This window comes from Biomphalaria glabrata, chromosome 12 (assembly GCF_947242115.1).
Source record: "Biomphalaria glabrata chromosome 12, xgBioGlab47.1, whole genome shotgun sequence".
Lineage (NCBI taxonomy): Eukaryota > Metazoa > Mollusca > Gastropoda > Planorbidae > Biomphalaria > Biomphalaria glabrata.
This window is the reverse complement of record NC_074722.1, coordinates 26,745,152-26,771,679: the sequence shown is the minus strand read 5'-3', so window position 1 is coordinate 26,771,679 and position 26,528 is coordinate 26,745,152. Positions and strand designations below refer to the sequence as shown.

The 26,528-nt window shown below is 39.0% G+C and overlaps 2 protein-coding genes across 6 annotated transcripts in view; one reads left to right on the top strand and one right to left on the bottom strand.

Annotated features, from left to right (window-relative positions):
• LOC106079083 (collagen alpha-1(XII) chain-like) overlaps positions 1-26,528 on the bottom strand; it is a 171,696-nt gene that overhangs the window by 50,401 nt on the left and 94,767 nt on the right. For all 5 annotated transcript variants that reach the window (XM_056007152.1, XM_056007149.1, XM_056007150.1 and 2 more), the window contains 4 exons: positions 16,690-16,829; positions 7,223-7,315; positions 6,173-6,344; positions 3,567-3,734 (listed from right to left, as the gene is read on the bottom strand). In XM_056007152.1, the coding sequence (XP_055863127.1) occupies positions 3,567-3,734; positions 6,173-6,344; positions 7,223-7,315; positions 16,690-16,829 (573 nt within the window). The remainder of the gene's footprint in view (positions 1-3,566; positions 3,735-6,172; positions 6,345-7,222; positions 7,316-16,689; positions 16,830-26,528) is intronic.
• Positions 11,269-26,016, top strand: LOC129922179 (uncharacterized). Its single transcript, XM_056007155.1, has 2 exons — positions 11,269-11,723; positions 25,793-26,016. The coding sequence occupies exon 1, from the start codon at positions 11,350-11,352 to the stop codon at positions 11,710-11,712; it is 363 nt and encodes a 120-aa protein (XP_055863130.1). The 5' UTR covers positions 11,269-11,349; the 3' UTR covers positions 11,713-11,723; positions 25,793-26,016.

Genomic DNA, 26,528 nt, shown 5'->3' with positions numbered 1-26,528 from the left:
TTGCCGAGCTTAAAAGGTTGAGAACCGCTGATCTAGAGCATGTAGACTAGACATGAGTTCAATTCTTGCATTTTGTCTTTTTTTTTTCGTTAGTTTACCTGGAAAATTTTACCTTTTATTATATATATATATATATATATATATATATATATATATATATATATTTATATTGTTATTATCTTGGATAACATATTAAGTACGAACACTTTTAAAAAAATTTCCTTGTGCGTTTTTAGGAGCATCTCAGTACGTTGAAGAGGCTCTAGCTGAGCTGGGTTTGATCCTATTGTAAGACACAACACATATTGTCTAAAGGCATCCTCCAAGGTACAGTGGAGGGAGCACAAAGAAATGTTGGCCAAAAAAAACCTGGCTGGACAACGTAAAAGAATGAACCGGCCTCTCTTGAAATCCTGATATGAACAGCCGCTGACCAGGCAAAACGAAGGGATTTGGTTACAAAAGTTGTTAAGGCACCCCAACAACTAAAGTCATGGGACAAATGAGAGATGATATTTACTAATATTGTGTACACCCCAACAACGAAAGTCAGGGGACAGATGAGATGATATTTACTGATATTGTGTACACCCCAACAACGAAAGTCAGGGGACAGATGAGATGATATTTACTGATATTGTGTACACCCCAACCACGAAAGTCAGGGGACAGATGAGATGATATTTACTGATATTGTGTACACCCCAACAACGAAAGTCAGGGGACAAATGAGAGATGATATTTACTGATATTGTGTACACCCCAACAACGAAAGTCAGGGGACAGATGAGATGATATTTACTGATATTGTGTACACCCCAACAACGAAAGTCAGGGGACAGATGAGATGATATTTACTGATATTGTGTACACCCCAACAACGAAAGTCAGGGGACAGATGAGATGATATTTACTGATATTGTGTACACCCCAACCACGAAAGTCAGGGGGCAGATGAGAGATGATATTTACTGATATTGTGTACACCCCAACAACGAAAGTCAGGGGACAAATGAGAGATGATATTTACTGATATTGTGTACACCCCAACAACGAAAGTCAGGGGGCAGATGAGAGATGATATTTACTGATATTGTGTACACCCCAACAACGAAAGTCAGGGGACAGATGAGAGATGATATTTATTGATATTGTGTACACCCCAACAACGAAAGTCAGGGGGCAGATGAGAGATGATATTTACTGATATTGTGTACACGTTTGTTTTTATTTGTACTATGTCTTTAGAATTGTTATTCGCATGTCAATGTAACACCCCACGTGTAAGTGTTATTTTGTCCAAGACCCAGAAGTCCTGTCAACTCTGACCATAGACAGTTACACACTCAGCACCGCTTCACAATGATTCACCACCGTTTCATCATTCCAGACTTCCCCAGTCCTACCTTGACCATCTAAACTACATAATTCACCCTACCCTTCCCGCTAGAGACATTTAAACCTCTGACATTTTGTTTCAACTAACAGGGGGGGGGGGGATGCATATTCTGAAATAGTCACCAAACGTTCTTTTATGTGCTTTTTGTTTTAAAGTGAACTATTTTCGTTAAAATGTCGTTGACCCTGTACTTTGGATCACAATGACCTATATGACCTTATAGACTTATAAAGATCTTTATGATGTGTATATCGTGTTAATCTAACATCATCTCTATAATCGTTCTAATATATTATGTTACGTTCTAAAATGTTTAAGTTTATAATCTTTATAAACATTTACATCTTTTAAAGACTTATTTGTAATAGTTTATTCTATTTTCCTTCGACCCAAAGGATTCTCCTCATCCTTAGGACCTTGTGGTTTCTGTCATCTTTAGGACCAATAGGATCGTTTTACAAAACTTCTATCAAGTCACTCTGTCTGTCTGTCTGGTGAACATTTTGTACACGTTATTTCTCCCACACCCATTCTCCCACACCCATTCTCGGATCAAGCTGAAATTTTGCACAATTATTACTTTTACTTTGTAAAACAAGAATCAAGAAAAAATTAACCAATTAGTTAATTAACTATTTGTAATTAATTATTTTGTTTGTTATCGAACAAGGGAAAGAAATCGTACTGACTGATGTGGTGGTATAAGTTTAATTAGTCCCATTTACACTATGTAGAAAGTAATAGGTGACCGCTTTAAAGTTTGAAACTAGCAATAGATAACTATAAACTAAAAAACCTTCTATATTCTTAGCACTTCCCTGGCACAGAGGTTAGTATGTTGGCTTAAGGAGGTTAAAATTGACTTGACCCTTTGAGTTCGAATTAAGGTCATTTCAATTTGTTTTTAAAAATGCATTAAAAAAGCGATTACGGCAACCTTCACTGAATACATCCCCTTCTTTTTCCCCCAAATGGTCTAGACAACTGATATGATCATAGCATTGAGAAAATCAAATGCATGAAATTGCGCTAAACCAAAATAATGGGTAAAAATAATTCTAATCGAAATAATGTATTATTGTCAGTCTAGAACTCTAGATCTATAACAAATTTCATTACACGACTGATCCAGACTAATTGATACATCAGGGTATCATTACATTTTATTAAATATTTTTTTTAAATTTAAATTTAAATTTTATCATTATTATTTGTATGGCCATTACGATCTTTTTTTTTTTTTTTTTTTTTTTTTTTTAGCATTATGGTCCTTTTGGCAGTTGGATCTTTTTTTCAACATTAAGAAATATAGTTGATCTTTTGGTCGCTGTGATTTTACCATCATTACTATCATTAATGGGCAGGCGAAGACGACGAAAAGCAAAAATCTAATTAGTCGACCGGCGGACAATGGCTATACATGCGCTAGTTGTAGCAAATTATGTAGGTCACAGCTGAGGCTGTGAAACCGCGGGAAATACTGCATTCCTCATTAATGTTAAGACTTGAAGACAAGCTTTATTATTATCTTTTACATTTGCTATTACCTTTAGGATTTCCTACATCGTTATTATCGCCATGATGGTGCTCTTCATTATTTATAAGAAGCTGACCCGCGGCGTAGCTTACGCCCCCACCCCCCCGTTTTTTTTTTCTGAGCCTCCCTCTCTGTCAACGCGAAAAGTTACGTGGGGTAACTCTAGTCTGACTAGCAGAAATAAAAGAGTTATCTTTCCATGACTTTTTTATCGTTGTGTCCCATATGGTTAGGACATAAAGTATATATATATATATATATATATATATATATATATATATATATATATATATATATATATATATATATATATAGAGAGAGAGAGAGAGAGAGAGAGAGAGAGAAGTATAATTATTATAAACTTAAATATGTTTATAATTATATTTAAATATTTCTGATAGTCAATATCTTTAAAATATTTCGTAAGTGCACTGACGCCAATGTCAGACGTTGTGACTTGATGCCAAAAGTTTGGTACCATACAACACTAGCAGAAGTAAAAAGCGAGTGAGTAGAACAAAAGTTTTCAATGAGTGTAACACCTTTCGTAGTGAGGATGTGCGCGCGTGTGTGTGTGTTAGTAAAAGTTAATGCATTTTTTTTTCTACCTGGGGTTAAAGGTTATCTCACCTGTGCAGGCTTTTATTGCCAACTTGTTCTTGATAGAGTCCAGGAAGTTGTAATTCTGGACAAGGAAGGCGTGTTCATGGTGGGGTGCGCTGGACATACGTCTCAGTTCATCGGCGTTCACATTCTGTCCGATGCCGATGGTAAAGATGGTCATGTTTTCTCGTTTGGCTGAGAATAAGATTTGGAGACCAAATTTAAAACTAAATTTGAAATTATATTTAACACTAAACACTAAACCCTTATTAATCTAAGAAATGCGTACTCAAAGGCTAAACCTACTGTTGGAACACTTCACAGTGTCATTCTTTCAACAGATTATAGACCCAAAGTATTAAATAGTTGCAACGGTGCATGAAATTGTTAATTAATTAATTATTTGTTTCATAATAAGGGGAAGCCTTGAGTTACAGACAATGACGTGACAAATAAAACAAGAATAGCATTTTAGGAAGAAGAGTGAATACTTTGGAACGTCTCGACAAAAGTAGCACGTTTTGACGCCCCAGTTTCAGCCCTGGAAATTTTGCCCCTAGCAATGTTAGAGCACGTCGCGCTAAAACGGCCAGTGCCAAAACGGCTGACGTTAAAACGGCGATGAAAAACTAAACGGCGGTGCCAAGACCTGCTGTCTCAAAATATTTAAATGAAAGCCGAAGCCAAAATTACGCTTTTTTTTTAAATCAACATCTTTGAGTAGATGTATTGTTGATGTATTAATTTCTTCAGTAGGCCCAGTTGTGTGACGTCCAAGCACGGTCCAGGCCACTCAGACAGATTCAAGCATGGTGCCAATCGAACACATGGTTTCAATTCATGTCTCAAGGTTTAATCAACCGTGTTTTTTTATGTGTGCTTGCCTACGTGTAGGAGAGAGAGGGTGAGAGAGAGAGAGAGAGAGAGGGGGGAAAGTGAGAGAGGGGGAAAGAGAGGGAGGGAAAGAGCTGAAGCGAGTTAGAGAAAGGAGGAGAGAAAGAGAGAGGGAGAGAGAGGGGTAAGAGAGAGAAGAGAATTAGAAGAACAAGGCTGAGGTTTGACGGAGGTGAAGGTACTGTGTACTCTTCGACTCGCCCTCTAACAATCCTATCTGATAATACAACATAGTTCATAATACCTGTTATGAATCTTTTAAACATGCATATACTGAGAAACCTGAGAAGAGTGAACCTGTCTACACAATGCTCATACAACACAAACAACTCTGTTAGGAAACGTAAAACTTCTTAGGACGTCAAGCCCTTTCATTATCTCTTGGGAATAGAAAACTAGGAAATTTCCCTTATAGGTCTGCTTACCACGGACCAATCGTTACAGAAAGGCCTCAACACTGAACTGCGACGTCGTAAGCCGTGGGTAGTTCAGAAAAATAGCTCACATCACATTCCCTACCATATCAATCCCCACTTCGCAATCCCTACCATATTTATCCCCACTTCACAATCCCTACTATATAAATCCCCACTTCACAATCCATACTTTGTCAGGCCCCACTTCACAATCCCTACTTCACAATCCCTACCTTGTCAATCCCCACTTTGCCAATCCCTACTTCACAATGCATACGATATTAATCCCTACTTCACAATCCCTACTTTGTCAATCCCCACTTCATAATCCATACCATATTAATCCCCACTTCACAATCCCTACTTTGTCAATCCCCACTTCACAATCCATACTTTGTCAAGCCCCACTTCACAATCCCTACTTTGTCAATCCCCACTTCACAATCCCTACTTTGTCAATCCTCACTTCACAATTCATACCATATTAATCCCCACTTCACAATCCCTACTTTGTCAATACCCACTTCACAATCCCTACTTTGTCAATACCCACTTCACAATCCCTACTTCGTCAATCCCCACTTTACAATCCCTACTTTGTCAATCCCCACTTCACAATCCATACCATATTAATCCCCACTTCACAATCCCCACTTCACAATCCCTACTTTGTCAATCCCCACTTTGTCAATCCCCACTTCACAATCCCTACTTTGTCAATCCCCACTTCACAATCCCTACTTTGTCAATACCCACTTCACAATCCCTACTTTGTCAATACCCACTTCACAATCCCTACTTTGTCAATACCCACTTCACAATCCTCACTTCACAATCCCTACTTTGTCAATCCCCACTTAACAATCCCTACCATATCAATCCCCACTTCACAATCACCACTATATCAATCCCCACTTCGCAATCCCTACCATATCAATCCCCACTTCACAATCCCTACTTTGTCAATCCCATTTCTCCCTTACTATCTCAAGCCTGTGCAACCAAATTGTCTAAGGTCCATCTTGTCATTGACTCGCCACGTTTGCCTTTCTCTGACATTGACGGGCGCGTGTGGTATGTGCTTCTGGCTATCGTCTCGATGGTGCCAGTTCAAACCCTGCCTGCTGTCCCTCCCATTTCCCCATGTCACACTGTTGGAGGATTTGGAAATATTTTTTTCTGAAGGAATGAACGAAATGCTTTTTTTTTCCCTTTATCCAAAGTGTACTCTTCAGTTAATGACATATTAAATACCTCTAATGGAGAGATGAGAAAGTAGCCCGAGTTATCAAGTTTGTTTACACAGATTAGAATATAACTCACCTTTGTTGGCTTCAATCATGGTCTTTAGTATATTGTCGCTTTGGCCATCGGTCACGATGATGGCCACGTGGGGAACATTGGGCCTGGAGCCAAACCTTCTGTGGAACATGTGCCTGCGCAGGAACTCGATGGCCTTGTCTGTGGCCGTACTGATTCCATGGTTTTGTTCGGTCTGCAAATCATATTGAGCCAAGTGAACATAACACAGAACAGAATAAATATAGCAATGTATTAGAGAAGAATGGTGAGATAACATTTGCTGGCACCCCATGCTGTCTAAATGTCAATGCCCCTTTATGTTTCATTTAAACGTCAATGCCTTTTATGTTTCATGCTTCAATGCCCCTTTATGTTTCATGCTTCACTGCCCTTTTATGTTTCATTTAAAATTCAATGCCCTTTATATTTTAATTAAACTTTCAATGCCCCTTTATTTATTTATTTTTATTTTTTATGCCCCTTTATGTCGTGCGGTTTGCGCGCTGGACTGTCGTTCAGATTTAACGATGGTCCCGGGTTCAAACCCTGCCACTCCTATCCTCAGTCGACCCGCGGGAGGTTTGGTCTAGAAAGTAATTACTTTCAACTCTGAAGGAACATCTGAAACAGGTAAAACATTTTACAAACAAACATTTAAATCTCAATGCGCCTAATTTCTCATTTAAATGTCAATGCCTCTCTATGTTTCATTTGAAACTATTGTACAAAAAACAACACATGAATATGACTACAAATCCTTTACATTATGAGCGCTTGGCATAACTGGGTGGATGTCGGTAGAAATAAATGTGATTTATTTGTGCAATTTTTTAATGTTGATTCTTAACAAAGTCCCAAAGATAACAGAAATTAGGCAGGAATTTATTTACTAGTAAATGTAACAGCTGACAGAACTGGAAGAAATCGTCTTAACTCTTTCTCTCCGTAATCTCCGTGATTTCGATGTTTCCTTTGAAAAATAAGTAAGGAATAAAGCGTCATGGCTACTATTGTAATGTTAAAGGAAATGACAGTACCAAGTACAGTGTGCTTGGTAAGTGACCTACTGACCTCTCTTATAGCCCTCAGTATGGACCTTTTATCCTTGTACATGTTAAATCCAAACTGGAACCACACTCGTTCTCCGAATGTTGCCATGCCAACCTGAAAGAAAATGAATGTAAAACATAACAACATTTAATCGCATGTACGTCGGAAGTAAATTATCTTTAACTCTGACGGAACATCCAAAACATGTCAAACATTTAAAAAAACAAACATTTTACAAACTTACGCATGGCGCATGACGCCGATGCCACTAAAAAGTGATTCATAAAGTTGATGGCCTCCCTTTTTTTTTTTTGTTTGTTAGTGCAATTCTGGGACGCTAGGTCTCTTTTGAGTTTAGACAAATCGGACAGAAAGACAACTACCAGCAAAGTGCTGTGGAGCACGCTAGGGCAGGACAAGACACACAGAGGGTCTCTGGTCATCCACTGCTCCCAGACTCATCCCCGGACGTCTTGACCAAATCTTGCTTCTGACACACAGAAGGTCTCTGGTCATCCACTGCTCCCAGACTCATCCCCGGACGTCTTGACCAAATCTTGCTTCTGGAAAAGGATGGGCATTAAGGCGCGGGAGTTAGGTCGACGTGTTGCGCAAATCCTCCTCACTTTAATCAAAATTTTCGGTGCAAGTCATGCTCCCTCATCCTGTTGCCACTAGACATCGAACCACGATGGGCGATTTATATATAATTTGAGTTTCGTTAGTGAAATAGGTCATTGAAAACATCCATATGTGATATCGAACAATTCCAATGAAATAAATACATTTTATACCAATGTAAAATTAAATCTTCCCTTTTTTTGACCTTAACTTCTGCGTCTGATTATTATGTTGCGGGGTAAAAATAACTAAACCAACATCAGATGAACTGCGAAGTGGCTTCCAGATCAGGCAGCTTTCTATACAGGTTTTCTTAAAGGGGAGTGGGTGTGTTTTGAGGCCAGTATCTGTATTCGTATCTTTAGATGGAGAATGCAGATTTGAAGAACTTAGTGAGCATTCTCGGGTGACACTTAACAAGGGCAGATTTCAGTACTTCTAATAATTAGCTACTGGATGATCTTGGCTGATCAAAAGCTAAGGGAGCACACCCAGAAAGAAAAGCAGGTTGAAGTTTGGAGTTAATGGGCCTCCTGGTGCATAACACATCGACACTCTATCTTATCTACGTTAACTAATATCAACAGTTTGCCACTGGATTCCACTGCTTTTAATTGTGAACATACCTGTAGCGCTTGGAAAGAAAGAGTTCTTTATTGAATGAGGTAAACCTGTTTTATACATTCCTGAGAAGACATGCGATCAAATATTTGCTAAGTTCTTTATCATTTTTTTTTATATTTAGACTTCAGTATGGGCATTACATTTGTAGAGCTAAAAATAGAAGTCTGCTAAAGAATTCTTTGCATAGCTTCAGAGTTTGTACGAAGTGCATGGAAAATGTAGGACTACATGTTCTTGAAGCAACACAATTACAGAATTAAGACTCCCATTAGGACTACATGTTCTTGAAGCAACACAATTACAGAATTAAGACTCCCATTATGCTTATTAACTCGATCTCTAAGGTGCATCTTAATAACAAAGTTTTAAAAACATTTTTTCATGTCTTGAAATGTGCGTGACAAGTTTGTCTTTATTTTGTAAAATATTAAACAGCATTGTTATCTACTCATCAACCTCGCTATGAAAGCGAGGCTTAGATTTGTAAAGCTGATTTTTTTATGTCGATTTGTTGTTGTTGTTTTTTTTTTGTTGTATTTCTTACAAAGCGTTTGCTGGGTATTTTGAAATCGTCTGCTTACTGAAAGTTATTGCCAGCGTTCGTGACTGTCGATCAAGAAAGTTACGTTTATGAAACTCAATACTTTAAGACAGTGATGCCCAACGTAATTCGACTTGCGGACCATTTCACTTTTCGACACTCGTGTCGCGGGCCACATGACCGAAAAGGTATTAGAAGCCTCTGGATCTAGTAGCCTACTTACATTAATTAATGGGGTGTCTGAAATTTTTCTTTCTTTTTTTACGCGCCTCTACTTAAAATGCGAGCGACATTGTAGCCAGTTTACCAACAAATCATTTTCTTCTTTTGTTTCTCCTCCAATCTCTTGGCGTAGTTTAACAATTTTTTTAACTGAGACTCAAACCAAGAAGGACAACATAATTGTTTTATAATAATAATAATAATAATAATAATAATAATCTTTATTATCCGTAAGGAAATTTGTCTTACAATTTGTGCATTACACCAAACAAAAAACATTATAACTATAAGAAACTATAATATTATAAACTATAATGCCGTTTATATGTGGTTCTTTTCTAAAACAGCCAAACTTTCTTTATAAATCAAATATGTTGGCTTATTATCACGTTTCACAAAAAAAATTAAAGATCCGTTCAACTTTTCCAGGTAGAGTCAGAGTTTCTTCAGGTCTTCCATGTCATAACGTACATGTACTTATGTTAAAGGTCATTGTATCAATCCATCAGAGAAAAAGAGAGGCCCTAATGTACTTCAAGATACTTTTCAACTTTAAAAAAGAGGGGGGATTTTCTACACTTTGTGTCGACGTTTCTGCGGGCCGGATGAAACCACGTCGCGGGCCATATCTGGCCCGCGGGCCGTATTTTGGGCATCACTGCTTTAAGATATAGCATCTTTGTATGATAAACACATTTTTTTTGGTATTATGTATACTAATATATAGGCCGTATACATTCAGGCATGGTTTGTAGGTCTAGACCAAACTTTTCTCTAGGTCAGTGTTTCCCAAACTTTTTCTCTAGGTCAGTGTTTCCCAAACTTTTTCTCTAGGTCAGTGTTTCCCAAACTTTTTCTCTAGGTCAGTGTTTCCCAAATTTTTTCTCTAGGTCAGTGTTTCCCAAACTTTTTCTCTAGGTCAGTGTTTCCCAAACTTTTTCTCTAGGTCAGTGTTTCCCAAACATTTTCTCTAGGTCAGTGTTTCCTAAACTTTTTCTCTAGGTCAGTGTTTCACAAACATTTTCTCTAACGGAACACTTCGCACATTCTTAGTGTTTAGCGGAACACTTTGCTTATTAAAAAAAAAAAAAGGTTTCTTTACGTTGTGGTCTACTAGTTAGTTATTCCAGTAGATCATTGAACACTTTTTTTTAGGCCTCGCGGAATACTAGGGTACCGCAGTACACCGTTTGGGAAACTCTGGTCTAGACAAATTGCTGAGACTACATTATAACAAGGGACCATAAGGGACCATCGTACAGTAAAACTACCGGATCTTGATCGACTATTAGAATAGTATTAGAGACACAATTAAAGGAAGTAGTTAAAATAATGTAAAAAAAAATCAATGTCTAATACAGCACAGCTGGAAATGACAAATCATTTAAGTGCGATTTATGCTCAGGAAAATTGTTTTTTAAGAGAGTTTCAAAAGTCAATGATCTTCCATTGCTAGGTATTGACAGACGTACTAGGACTCAAAGAAGTCATCCTTCGTATGCAGCTAATGTAATCGGCTTTTTGAAAAGATCAGACATTTCAGGTTCCCACAAAGTAATAGGGGGCGCGGTGGTTAAGTACTTGCCTTCAGAACCTGGGGGTCCTGAGTTCGAATCGCGATGAAAGCTGGGATTTTGAATTTCAGGATTTTAAGGGCGCCCCTGAGTCCACCCAACTCTAATGGGTAGCTGACATTAGTTGGGGACAAGTAAAAAAGTAAAGGCGGTTGGTCGTTGTGCTAGCCACATGACGCCCTGCTCGTTGGCCAACGAAAAAGATGACTTTAACATCATCTGCCCTATAGATCGCAAGGTCTTTAGTATAATATGATCACTTTAACTGCGCAAGAAGAATTTTGCTTGAAGTTCAAGCCCATCGAAGTACTAAATTTTATTATCAATTTGAATCTAACGAAGTGCTGAACATTGCTTACACTTTGCACCTATCAAACTACTAAGCTTTGTTTAACTTTGGTTTCATTATATACTTCGATGCTAAAAACCTGATTTCTTGCTTGCGCACCAATTATGAGTTTTTGTGTGTAGTTCCCACAAGTGTATGTTTGTGTACAGGAATAATGAACATTTGTTTGACTACTGTCTTTGTTTACAGTCAGTGTTAGAATGGAAGAACGAGACGAATGGAGCTGACTGGGACGTTTATCTCCTCCTTGGGGGAGCTGAAGGAGGCCCTCAAGAACACGGACAAGCTGGTCATCGTGTATTTCTACACCGAGTGGTCTCCTCCCTGCCGCAAGATCCGCTTCGAGTTCATGCAGGCGGAGCAGCGCTACCCGGAAAACATCTACCTGGCTGCCAATATGGACAGCGCCAAGTCCATGGCCCGAAAGCTCGGGGTCACCCTGGACAACATCCCGGCCATCGTGGTCTTTAAAAACGGTAAGCAGATCTACACGGCCACCAGCATCACGGCGGCGGAGTTCAACAAGACGGACTACGTGGAGGAAGTGGAGGCGGTACCACCAGACTCTGCGAAACCTTAAGAGGCTTCCAGGTGAGGCATCTAGGACGTCAGTCTTGTATAAGTAATAAGCCTGCAATAAGAACTCGTTCTATCTTCACCCCCCCCCCCCCCACACTGTGATGCAAGCGTCTCGTTTAGATCTTTGTTTTCATACAGTATTGAAAGACCAATATTTCCAACTCAAACCGTCATAATTTTAGATTTGGAACATACAGAACATCAGTTATGCTTTTTAATTAACAATGACAATTAATTTAACAGACAGAAGGCACTCGATCTTTTAATCCTCTTTCGAAAACCAAAAAATGCTGAGCTGTGCCACTTAAAAGGGACAAAGATATAAAACAAGTTTCAATCGTGTATCGGTTCTCCTCTGAAGGTATCTGCACGCTATTTGAAACAATACAAGACAAGTTATAATCAATGTAGTGTTGTGTTTTATTCTTGCTGCCAAAGTTTGATTTTTTTTAAGTTTCTTTTTACATCCGTTCCTGTTTTGAATTCTACTTTTGAGCTACAGTTGTATGACTTTAACATTATGTTCATATATATATCATGTTGACTTGACATCATTTCATGACTTCAGACATTTTTTTTAAGTTAATAGTTCTCATGCATCTTCAGTGAGCGATTTTACTCAAGCGTAATTTCAAAGTAGTAATTGATGGCCATTTGAAGTTTTGTCAATTCAGGGTTGAAAAATAGCAACATTTCTTTAAAATTGTAAGGATTTCAATTCAAACCTTAAGGAGGAGTACAGCAGTTCACGTGACTTCACACCCCCTAGCTGTGATCTACATATTTCGCCACATTCAACGTAGACAATACCGTGGTCTGCCAGTGGTTAAGTTCTTTTCGATTTTACGCTGTTCTCTATTATACAGCTGTAGCTGTCGAACGGTAAGCACTGTCTCTACTTTGTTCAGACCAGGATTCACTAGAATATCGCTATCTGTAGACACCTGGATTCACTAGAATATCGCTATCTGTAGACACCTGGATTCACTAGAATATCGCTATCTGTAGACACCTGGATTCACTAGAATATCGCTATCTGTAGACACCTGGATTCACTAGAATATCGCTATCTGTAGACACCTGGATTCACTAGAATATCGCTATCTGTAGACACCTGGATTCACTAGAATATCGCTATCTGTAGACACCTGGATTCACTAGAATATCGCTATCTGTAGACACCTGGATTCACTAGAATATCGCTATCTGTAGACACCTGGATTCACTAGAATATCGCTATCTGTAGACACCTGGATTCACTAGAACATCGCTATCTGTAGACACCTGGATTCACTAGAATATCGCTATCTGTAGACACCTGGATTCACTAGAATATCGCTATCTGTAGACACCTGGATTCACTAGAATATCGCTATCTGTAGACACCTGGATTCACTAGAATATCGCTATCTGTAGACACCTGGATTCACTAGAATATCGCTATCTGTAGACACCTGGATTCACTAGAACATCGCTATCTGTAGACACCTGGATTCACTAGAATATCGCTATCTGTAGACACCTGGATTCACTAGAATATCGCTATCTGTAGACACCTTGATTCACTAGAATATCGCTATCTGTAGACACCTGGATTCACTAGAATATCGCTATCTGTAGACACCTGGATTCACTAGAATATCGCTATCTGTAGACACCTGGATTCACTAGAATATCGCTATCTGTAGACACCTGGATTCACTAGAACATCGCTATCTGTAGACACCTGGATTCACTAGAATATCGCTATCTGTAGACACCTGGATTCACTAGAATATCGCTATCTGTAGACACCTGGATTCACTAGAATATCGCTATCTGTAGACACCTGGATTCACTAGAACATCGCTATCTGTAGACACCTTGATTCACTAGAACATCGCTATCTGTAGACACCTTGATTCACTAGAACATCGCTATCTGTAGACACCTTGATTCACTAGAACATCGCTATCTGTAGACACCTGGATTCACTAGAACATCGCTATCTGTAGACACCTTGATTCACTAGAATATCGCTATCTGTAGACACCTGGATTCACTAGAATATCGCTATCTGTAGACACCTGGATTCACTAGAACATCGCTATCTGTAGACACCTTGATTCACTAGAACATCGCTATCTGTAGACACCTTGATTCACTAGAACATCGCTATCTGTAGACACCTTGATTCACTAGAATATCGCTATCTGTAGACACCTGGATTCACTAGAACATCGCTATCTGTAGACACCTTGATTCACTAGAACATCGCTATCTGTAGACACCTTGATTCACTAGAACATCGCTATCTGTAGACACCTTGATTCACTAGAATATCGCTATCTGTAGACACCTTGATTCACTAGAACATCGCTATCTGTAGACACCTGGATTCACTAGAACATCGCTATCTGTAGACACCTGGATTCACTAGAACATCGCTATCTGTAGACACCTTGATTCACTAGAACATCGCTATCTGTAGACACCTGGATTCACTAGAATATCGCTATCTGTAGACACCTGGATTCACTAGAATATCGCTATCTGTAGACACCTGGATTCACTAGAATATCGCTATCTGTAGACACCTGGATTCACTAGAATATCGCTATCTGTAGACACCTGGATTCACTAGAATATCGCTATCTGTAGACACCTGGATTCACTAGAATATCGCTATCTGTAGACACCTGGATTCACTAGAACATCGCTATCTGTAGACACCTGGATTCACTAGAACATCGCTATCTGTAGACACCTGGATTCACTAGAATATCGCTATCTGTAGACACCTGGATTCACTAGAATATCGCTATCTGTAGACACCTGGATTCACTAGAACATCGCTATCTGTAGACACCTGGATTCACTAGAACATCGCTATCTGTAGACACCTTGATTCACTAGAACATCGCTATCTGTAGACACCTTGATTCACTAGAACATCGCTATCTGTAGACACCTTGATTCACTAGAACATCGCTATCTGTAGACACCTGGATTCACTAGAACATCGCTATCTGTAGACACCTTGATTCACTAGAATATCGCTATCTGTAGACACCTGGATTCACTAGAACATCGCTATCTGTAGACACCTGGATTCACTAGAACATCGCTATCTGTAGACACCTTGATTCACTAGAACATCGCTATCTGTAGACACCTTGATTCACTAGAACATCGCTATCTGTAGACACCTTGATTCACTAGAACATCGCTATCTGTAGACACCTGGATTCACTAGAACATCGCTATCTGTAGACACCTTGATTCACTAGAACATCGCTATCTGTAGACACCTTGATTCACTAGAACATCGCTATCTGTAGACACCTTGATTCACTAGAATATCGCTATCTGTAGACACCTTGATTCACTAGAACATCGCTATCTGTAGACACCTGGATTCACTAGAACATCGCTATCTGTAGACACCTGGATTCACTAGAACATCGCTATCTGTAGACACCTTGATTCACTAGAACATCGCTATCTGTAGACACCTGGATTCACTAGAACATCGCTATCTGTAGACACCTGGATTCACTAGAACATCGCTATCTGTAGACACCTTGATTCACTAGAACATCGCTATCTGTAGACACCTTGATTCACTAGAACATCGCTATCTGTAGACACCTTGATTCACTAGAACATCGCTATCTGTAGACACCTTGATTCACTAGAACATCGCTATCTGTAGACACCTTGATTCACTAGAACATCGCTATCTGTAGACACCTTGATTCACTAGAACATCGCTATCTGTAGACACCTTGATTCACTAGAACATCGCTATCTGTAGACACCTTGATTCACTAGAACATCGCTATCTGTAGACACCTTGATTCACTAGAACATCGCTATCTGTAGACACCTTGATTCACTAGAACATCGCTATCTGTAGACACCTTGATTCATTAGAACATCGCTATCTTAAGGGATTCAATAGAACATCTGTAGAGTGGTCTTACCAGCGTATGTCAATCATAAAGCTCAAGCTACAGTTGTAAAAGTGAGGATGAAATCTTAGCTGCTTTCTGCCCAGATTACGATACAGTGCTATAGCAGCATTCAATCATTTTGCTTCATTATTAAGCTTCGAACCCTGGCATAGACTTTATAATTGTTAGCAGTCAATAACCCCCAATGGAAAGTTTGTAGGAAAACTACGCTATAAAAGTTTTTTAAAAACTTGTCACTTTCTGATGGAGATATCCCAACTCTGCTAAAATGTCCATGTTTATCAATATTATGAAGCCAAACATTCTTGTCAATATATTCCTAACCTGTTTGTTCATATTTCTACACCGACCATAACTTGGGTTGTTTCCCCTTTGTCTATTCACTCATAATAAACTCACAGAGTCAGCGGAGTTTCATGGGGTTCTCGTTTTGACGTCATTGCCAACACAAACAAGCAAAAAAATTATCTGCGTCTAGAGAGAAAGCTAGGATGTTGCTGACATGCTTACTGAACATGGAAAAAAAAAAAAACACATTTTGTTTACCCCAGACTTTGTGTTCTGTTTCTTCTAACAATTGTTTACTGACGCATCAGTTTAAAACCTGACTCTCGTCCTATAACTGTTTCTCAACCCGTTGGCTTGCCTCTCTGTACTGGCACTAAGTTCGAAACTTGCCATGGTCTATGGTTTATTTATAGCGTCTTTTATTTGTTACTAAGTAATTTTTTTTGTTGCCACATTTATAACTTGTGGCATAGGGGAAGGGTTGGGGCGGTGAGAACCTGTTGTAGAAAAAAAAAAACAGTCATCAATTGCCAGCCCGCCTTAAGTCAATATTGTGTAATTCTGTCATCCTGAATGAGTCGGGTCAAGTTGACACCTGGCTTAGAGCGAATGGTACGAAAAAAAAAAGAAAGTTACAAAAATAACGCGAGTGCCTTACAAAGATGTTGGATGTTTAAAAAAACAAAAAAAAAAAAAAGTGAAGTAGTCTTATATACCTTGTGTGTCATACTGACCTGAGTTAAATTCTCACCAATTTGAAACATTTTTGTAACGTTCCTTACAAACTCCAGCTGCTGCTTAAAGTCAGGTGCCCACATAGAGTTGGAACTGTCTACCATAAAGGCTACGTCAGCAGGCGTGTTGCCGCAGTACTCTGGGGGAGATTACAAAGTCAAGAGATGACAACCGAACCAAGTAAATCTAACTGGGTGGTCTGAGATGTGTAGGATTTGTTTCTTCAAATTAATGGGTATATTTCTCAACATAATCTTTTTTTAGACCTACGCGCCTTTCCCAGCTCCGCAACCAACTCTCTAACAAACTCTCCAACCACCTCTCCAACCGATCCAAATAGTAAATATAAAGTAGAATGTAAGGACTATCTTATCTTATCTTATATAATACAGACGTTACTTCAAAAAAGAAGATGATGACGTCATACGCGTCATGCATTTACTCATGCATATTAACCAGTGACCTAAATTCTGCCAAGTCACTGGTTTTCCTGGCTAGCTCAGGCAACCCCACTCCATGATCTAATAGCACTAGGGAAGAAGGAGCGTTTGTACAAATTTGTCCTAGCATATGGAACGGGAATGTGCCTTTATCTTTGTGTCTTTCTGAGTATTTTATTAGATTTTGTTTTTGTATTTGAAGATTATGGTTGAGTGTTTAATGTATATTTGCTACTTGTATGTATGTAAATCCCGCATAGAAATCAAAGCCGTTTGACAAATCCTGTAAAACTTGCCCTAAATGTTCTTTATATCATCGCTGAAACCGTAGTGTACGTTCAATGTCCCTTCCATAACTGGAGGGCCCTGGAAATTAACGAAAAGTACCTAATTCTATCTCAATTTAAGAATAATTTTCTTAACAAATCGGGTAAACCCGTTATCACTGTATCTTGTTGATGTCTAAGAGCTGAGCCGAAGGCTCTTCGAGCTCTAAGTTTGAAAAAAAACCTGTTTGGACGCCAAACAGTAAAAAAAAAACAAACCTGTGTGAACACACAGTTCTGTTTGGGAGAGACCCTAGACAATGCCTATGTATCTTGCATATATTAGATGAAAATGTCGGCTGAACGGGTAAACCCATTTTCACACTCTACTAACATTTTCGTGGTAAAATATAAAAATGTGAAGGCAACATTCTCCATCTAAATTCATCCAGTAGATCAGTAATACCCAGGCTAAGGCCCGCAGGCCGCGGGTCATATCCGGCTAGTAGTAAATCTATTTACGTCTTTCCTTAACTACTAAAGTGACGCTAGATGGAAAGACTTCTAATGCCATCACCTCTTCTAAACAGCTATTTTGTAAAGACGGACGCTAAACTGTATTAGGACGTTTGGCTGGAGACGGGGTTGAAGAGATGGGTGAGCCGAGACCATTCGTTATACAAGGCCTCAACACTGACCTGCAACGTCACAACCCGTGGGCAGTTTAGACCAAATAACTCGTTGCCACGTCACAGGTCTGTACTGCGTGGCAACGATCTATTGGTCTCAAACTGACACACATTGTGGCAATGCAGGTCAGTGCTCAGACCTTCTAAGATAGATAAGATAAGACAACTTTTATTGATCCAATCAAATGGAAATTCGGTTTGACTACAATTGACCACCTCAGCGCTTCTGTAACGATTGACCTCGGGTGACGGAACCGCTGGGAGAAGTGCATTGATTTAAAAGGAGGTCGTGTGGAGAAATAAAGATTAATTTCAAGAGAACAAAGACAAACTACACATTTCAATGGGAATGTCTCAGAACATTCGGGTCTAGTCTTAACATTAATGCCAGATGGAAAAAACAACTACATCCGGTTCATACTCTGCGGCCCTCAACTTTATGTGCAGTCTGCATGTGTGGTACAATAATCTCTAACATTGTGAGATAATAGTTCAAACAAGACCTAGCAACATTACCATGGTCATTAGTACTTTTACAATTATTTTTAATTATATTACAAAATGAAATTATTTCAGTTATAAAAGCATTAATTCATCTTTTAGAACATTTTTTAAAGAAAATCAAAATATTAAAGTCAATTTATTAAATTTATATGAAAAAAAAAACAACATTATGCACAGAAACACATCTCAGAAATTAATAATTTAATGATTAAAATATTAGACATTTCAACACACAAAAAAAATAAAAATAATAAAAGCATTCAACTTGTGGTGGGCTTCACCTCAGTCTAAAAGTGGTTTGGACTATCTTGCTAGGAGGGAGGGGCTACGTTAGTAGAAGCAACATTTACAGCAATGTGACATTTCAGATGACATGAAGTGACATATTATTGACATTTCTCTAAAGACAAATAGAGACATTCAAGGTAATGCATAAAAAAAACCCAAAGACTTTCAACAAGATGCTGAACAATAAATATTAAAAAATAAAAAATAAAAAAAATCAACAAAATTCAAATGTGTTAGTTTCATACCTGTAGACATACTGTTGTTAGTCTGGACTCTCAATAGAAGCATTGTAAGAAAACTACCCGACAAAATACATTCCGCTAGTCTATTGTATAAAGCAAACAACAACAAATCCTCGAATGTTATAGCATGGGGGACAATCAGTGGCGTGGCTAGGATGGAGGGGGAGAATTTGAAAATCACCCAAATGAATGTTAAATATATTAAATATTACGCAAAATACAGAGGCCCCAAAGAGGTTAAATCCCCAGTGTCTCAAATGATAGTCAATTTCTATCTAGGCCACAGGTGACGATTAGCAAATGGGTCATCTTATCATATAAACTGCAGACATTCTAACAGTACACTTAAAGATGCATATTACTTGAGAGTTTAAATTTAAGACGTTGGCATTCCTGGTCAATTTTGACTACCCGTTCTACCCTGAATGAATATAACATATACTCATATAGTATACTTTCGAGTGTACCATTATATTCATATCATCCTAAACATATATTATTAGCTCATGTTATAATTGGAGTTATGGTTGAATGTAATTTTATTATATTGCAATGCTCTTTAATTTCAGGATTAAAAAAAAGTTTTTGTTACTTTTTTAAAGAATTTTTTTTTCTTTTCTTTTTTTTTTTATCGCTTTTTTTTTCAATGAACCACTGCCCTTTATTTCCATTAACAGTAATGTTTTCGATTCAGAAGATTAATAATAACATCAGATTGCAGAGTCGTTCAGACCTGTGACGTGGCAACGAGCTATTGGTCTAAACTGCCCACAGGTTGTGACGTTGCAGGTTAGTGTTCTGGCCTTTTATAACGAATGGCCACGCCTTGGACTGAGTTCCTTGCACACTCTGTGGTCCACGAAGGCTTTCGATCACATGACCATAACACGGGTCATATTCGGGTGTCTCAATAATGGTGATGCTGGTGGTTGGTGTGTTGGTTGTTTCAATGGTTGCATGGTGATGGGGTTTGATGGTTGTTTCAATGATAGTGATGTTTATAAATATGATTGTGGTGATGATTGAGGTTTTGTTGATAATGATTGGTGGTAATGATGGTCTTGTCAAAAGTAAAGTCAATTTCCCCTTTCAGACCTTGTGATCTATAGGGAAGATGATGTAAGGTCATCTGTTTCTTTGGCCCATGGTTAACGAGGGTGTCATGTAGCCTACACAACGACCAACCGCCTTTACTTTTCACCAACTAATGTCAGGTACCCATTAGAGCTAAGTGGGCTCAGAGGTGCCCCAAGGATCCCGAAATAAAAAATCCCAGTCTTCACCAGGTTTCTAACTCGGGACCCTTCGGTTTGGAAGCCAGGCGCTTTAAAACTCAGCCACTACGCCTGATGTTGTGTTTGCAGTTTTAAAACCCTCCCACCCATTGTTTTTAAATATTTGTTTTATTATTTAAAACCCTAACTTTCTTCCCCCAACCCAACCCTTCTCCCTTTTCCATGTCTATATTCCTTTGAATATTGTTACAATAAAGGCGACCGCTCTGATTGTAACAATTACAGAGGCATCTCACTGCTTAGCATAGTCGGAAAGGCTTTTGCTAGAGTATTACTAAAGCGATTACAGATCCTGGCAGATCGTGTTTATCCAGAGTCGCAGTGTGGCTTTAGGGCAGGAAGATCTACAACAGATATGATTTTCTCTCTGCGGCAGCTACAGGAGAAGAGCAGAGAACAAAAGCAGCCCCTCTTCATAGCTTTTATTGATTTGACCAAGGCCTTTGACCTTGTTAGCAGAAGCGGTCTGTTTGCTGTACTAGAGAGAATCGGCTGCCCAAATAAGTTAAGAAAACTAGTGTCAGCGTTTCACGAAGATATGCAGGGCACCGTTCAGTTTGAAAGTTCTTCCTCCAGGCCATTCTCCATTAAGAGCGGTGTAAAACAAGGATGTGTACTGGCCCCTACACTATTTGGCATCTTCTTCTCAGTCCTACTATCCAGTGCTTTTAAATCCCTGGAAGACGGAATATACATCCATAGCAGATCCGATGGAAGGCTCTTTAACCTGGCACGTCTTAAAGCCAAAACGAAAAGGCGTCGTATCTTGATAAGGGAGCTGCTGTTTGCCGATGACGCGGCACTCGTATCTCACTCACAAGGAGGTCTACAGAAGCTAGTAAACGCCTTAGCAGCTGCTTGTCAAGAGTTTAGCCTTACTATAAGTCTCTCCAAGACCGAAATCCTGGCACAAGACGTGGCAGAAATACCTATAATACAAATTGGGAACCACACCCTTTCAGTGGTGCAGGAATTTACCTACTTGGGTTCAACAATTGTCAGTAACCTAGACTTAGACATCGAGCTGACAAAAAGGATAGGAAAAGCTACCACAGCATTGGCAAAACTCTCCAAGCGCGTCTGGGAAAATGGTAAATTGACCACAGCGACCAAAATCCTAGTCTACAACGCCTGTGTTGTGAGCACTCTCCTTTATGGCAGTGAAAGCTGGTCAACATACATGTACCAAGAGCACAGATTGAATAGTTTCCACTTGCGCTGCCTGAGACGCATAATGGGCATCTCTTGGAGGGACCATGTCTCCAATCAGGAAGTTTTGAGATTGGCCAATATGAACAGCATGTATGCTCTCCTGACACAAAGGAGATTACGCTGGCTCGGACATGTCACCCGCATGCCAGATGGTAGAATCCCGAAAGATATCTTATATGCTGAGCTTGTGGAAGGAGTCAGACCCAAGGGCCGCCCAAGACTAACATATAGAGATGTCTGCAAGCGAGACATGAGAGCCTCAGGCATCAGTGAAAGTATGTGGGAAAACATAGCCAAAGACCGGAGTGCATGGAGACAGACTGTGCGTGCTGGGACAACCCTTGCTGAGAACAAAAGAATTGAAGCAGCTTTAATCAAGAGGGAAAAAAAGAAAGCTGCCCTGTCTGCTAGCCCTAAATCAGAGGCATACACATGTACGAATTGTGGCAAAGTCTGCCGTTCTAGAATTGGCTTGATTAGCCACACCAGATTCTGCCCCGTCTCAAGATTAAGCCAAAACCAGTGATTCACTTGGGCGCATCCATTGCCTTTCGAGACAAAAGGAGCCATATATTCCTTTGAACCCCAACCCACCACCCCATTTGGATTATATTCCATCTCATTAATTTGAGACAGTATTAGCGAGAATGAACCTATTTTTAATTTTGCTGTTGAAACATCGAAACGAATACACATGTCAACATTTTAATAGATACTTCATTCAGAGATCTCTATCCCTGCGAATACCCTGTACCGTCCTCTTTCCAGTAAATCTGTGGCTGAGTGGTATGAGGCGATAGGCTTCCCAACCACAGGGCATGAGCTCGAATCCCAAGTTGTGCCTGCCAAGCGCCTAATGGCAGAGCAGAAATCTTCTAGATACCCTCTCCAACCACATGTCGACAAAAGAGATTGGACCATTGCGAATTGAGCATGCCATAGCATCAAGAAAGTGATATACAAAAGTAATTGGTCAACGAGTAAAAACAACAAAAAAAAACAACAGATACACATTATACAACCTTACTGACAACCCAACAAACACATTATACAACCTTACTGACAACCCAACAAACACATTATACAACCTTACTGACAACCCAACAAACACATTATACAACCTTACTGACAACCCAACAAACACACTATACAACCTTACTGACAACCCAACAAACACATTATACAACCTTACTGACAACCCAACAAACACATTATACAACCTTACTGACAACCCAACAAACACATTATACAACCTTACTGACAACCCAACAAACACACTATACAACCTTACTGACAACCCAACAAACACATTATACAACCTTACTGACAACCCAACAAACACATTATACAACCTTACTGACAACCCAACAAACACATTATACAACCTTACTGACAACCCAACAAACACATTATACAACCTTACTGACAACCCAACAAACACAGAAACACATAGTACATCCGCACTTACTACCCAACAAACACATTGTACAACCTTACTGACAACCCAACAAACACATTGTACAACCTTACTGACAACCCAACAAACACATTGTACAACCTTACTGACAACCCAACAAACACATTGTACGACCTTACTGACAACCCAACAAACACATTATACAACCTTACTGACAACCCAACAAACACATTGTACAACCTTACTGACAACCCAACAAACACATTGTACGACCTTACTGACAACCCAACAAACACATTATACAACCTTACTGACAACCCAACAAACACATTGTACAACCTTACTGACAACCCAACAAACACATTGTACAACCTTACTGACAACCCAACAAACACATTGTACAACCTTACTGACAACCCAACAAACACATTGTACAACCTTACTGACAACCCAACAAACACATTATACAACCTTACTGACAACCCAACAAACACATTATACAACCTTACTGACAACCCAACAAACACATTATACAACCTTACTGACAACCCAACAAACACGTTATACAACCTTACTGACAACCCAACAAACACAGAAACACATAGTACATCCGCACTTACTACCCAACAAACACATTGTACAACCTTACTGACAACCCAACAAACACATTATACAACCTTAATGACAACCCAACAAACACATTGTACAACCTTACTGACAACCCAACAAACACATTGTACAACCTTACTGACAACCCAACAAACACATTGTACAACCTTATTGACAACCCAACAAACACATTGTACAACCTTACTGACAACCCAACAAACACATTATACAACCTTACTGACAACCCAACAAACACATTATACAACCTTACTGACAACCCAACAAACACATTGTACAACCTTACTGACAACCCAACAAACACATTGTACAACCTTACTGACAACCCAACAAACACATTATACAACCTTACTGACAACCCAACAAACACGTTATACAACCTTACTGACAACCCAACAAACACAGAAACACATAGTACATCCGCACTTACAACCCAACAATCACATTGTACAAACGCGATGCGCCACTTGACACGTGAATGGAAGTGTGCCGGATAGATTACCGGAAGCTGTCTACCAGCTCCTCTCCGTGTCATCATTAAGTGTGCCATCGCGTGCTGTCATTGTATTTAGTGGAAATGACACGTGGCATTTATTTTTGTCTATTCCAGCTGAGGACATTCTCTGAGTTTGATATAATCACTAGTGTGGGTTAGAACCATTCATGAATTCTTATTGCGTTATGAATGAGACTAGCAAGTGGGGCGTGTTCGTTTGTAATGTTTATCCTCTTGACATAGTTGTAGTGTGTAAAACAAGGGATGTTTAGCTCGCTTGTATTTGAGACCGTTTTACGAGGACGGCTGCCTGATCCTGCTGTGTCTCAATGGTCCTGGTTTCAAACCCTGCCCGCTGCCATCCCCCGTCGTTCTGCGGGAGGTTTGGTCTAGGATGTAGATTACCTTCAACTCTGAAGGAAGATCGAAACATGCCTCACACTTTACAGAACAAAGGAAATAATCAAGATTGAAGGGACAGTATTTTTTTTTAAATTAAAGTCTACACGTAATATTTAAATGTTGAAGCTGAATCTAGGCCCTCTTTCCCATTACAGCAGCAAACTCGAAACAGCAGCAGGGCCGGCCTTAGGTAAACGGATGCCCTAGGCAGCGTGAATTTTGTTACTCCAAATGAAATAGAAAAATAACAAATTACGGCCGATAAATACGCAATCAAAAGGCAGGTTTCAATATTATCAGAATGAAATTCCATCAAAGACAAATGACAGAAAATAATGGAGAAAATAAAGGTTAACGGATCTCGTGTGGTGCCCCAGCAGACCAAAGGATAGGTGAAAGTGAATGTGAAGTTAGATGTGAACCTGGCCTAATTGATGTCTTATAATAAATATCTAATTGATCTAATTGTTTTTTAAAGGGCCAATTTCAAGTGTAAAATATTTCCGTAAAAAATATATAAAAAAAAATTCTTTCGTTATGTGCTATATGCTGTTCACGTTATGATAGTTCATGTTATAATATGAAAAACTACTTATTAATTGTTGTTTTAAATTATGTCTGACTTATATGTTTACTAAATATTTTTTTCTTTAAAAAAACAAACAAACATTTTGTGTGTGTGTAAATTGAGTACATAGCATAACAGAACTTAAAATAAATATTTTTAAAAAATTTGACAAAAAATCTACATCCGTTTGCATATATGTGTTAAAGATACGTTATATTGTGATCTCCCCTAGTAAAGAGACTGAAGTGTTTGTTACTATTAATAGTGAATAGTTGTAAAAGTGGTGTATTTTTATGAAAAAAACTGCTTGCATAAGTGATTTAAAAAAAATAGATTTTTCGATTTCAGAAAAGAAAAAAGTAGCCTTTGCATCAGAGCTTTGAATGGTCTAAAATATTGTGATGTCGGATTTTCACTATCTTTTCTAGTTTAAGAGATCTAAACGGGACGGATGGACGGACGGACGGACAGAGGGACGGACAGACAGGCCACACAAAACTAAAGCGTCTTTTCCCATTTCGGGGGCCGCTAAAAAACCTTCCTGTATCTATATTTAAATCATCGAATAAGTTAAATTCAAATTTCCGTAGCGTTTAATTAGCGTTCCGTAAAGTTCTTAAACATATTTATACAGATGTCATATACTGATTTTTCAGCTCAATCCAAAATGAGGAAACTATGGTCGTCTTACAGAGGAGGTCTAACAAGTACATTGTAAACATTCTTGGTATTTCACAGCCCAAAAAGAGTCATAGCTGTAACGTCTGTTTTATATAAGATAAGAAGATAAGATAAGGAGACTGTTTCCATACATGTGGACTTACACCGCCACCAAGAAAACAATAATCGAAAGAAATTCATCTATTACATATTATATCACAGGTGTTGTTTCTTTATTCTTCGGTGTCTGTGTGTGTGTGTGGGTGGGGGGGGGGTAATGTGAGATAAACGGTGGTGTCAACGATCAACATTCTTGTGGAGGAAGTTTTTTTCTTAAAAAACAAACGGTCATGCTAGAATGGTATTGGCCTGTGCGATTCAATCACCACAGAGCGCAGGCTGGAGGAAATGCAATAGTTTGCAACGTAAAATTCTGCACTGCTGTTGAATCTTACGACGCGAGAACAACTCTTATGTAAGTCTTAGGAATGGAATGTAGTCTTCAAATAATCTCCTTCACTTAACAGACAATGACAACTGAGCCACGGGGAGCTACTCTAAGTATTTGTTTTCCCGATACTTATTGAAATATATTTAGATTATGTTACCAACTCTTTGTCCCACCCCTCACCATAGAACTGTTCAACTACTGTATAGACTGCACAACAAAACCGTTCCATTTGGATCTATTTCCAGCTGGAACTAATCCCCTAAGCTAACAGCTATAGACTC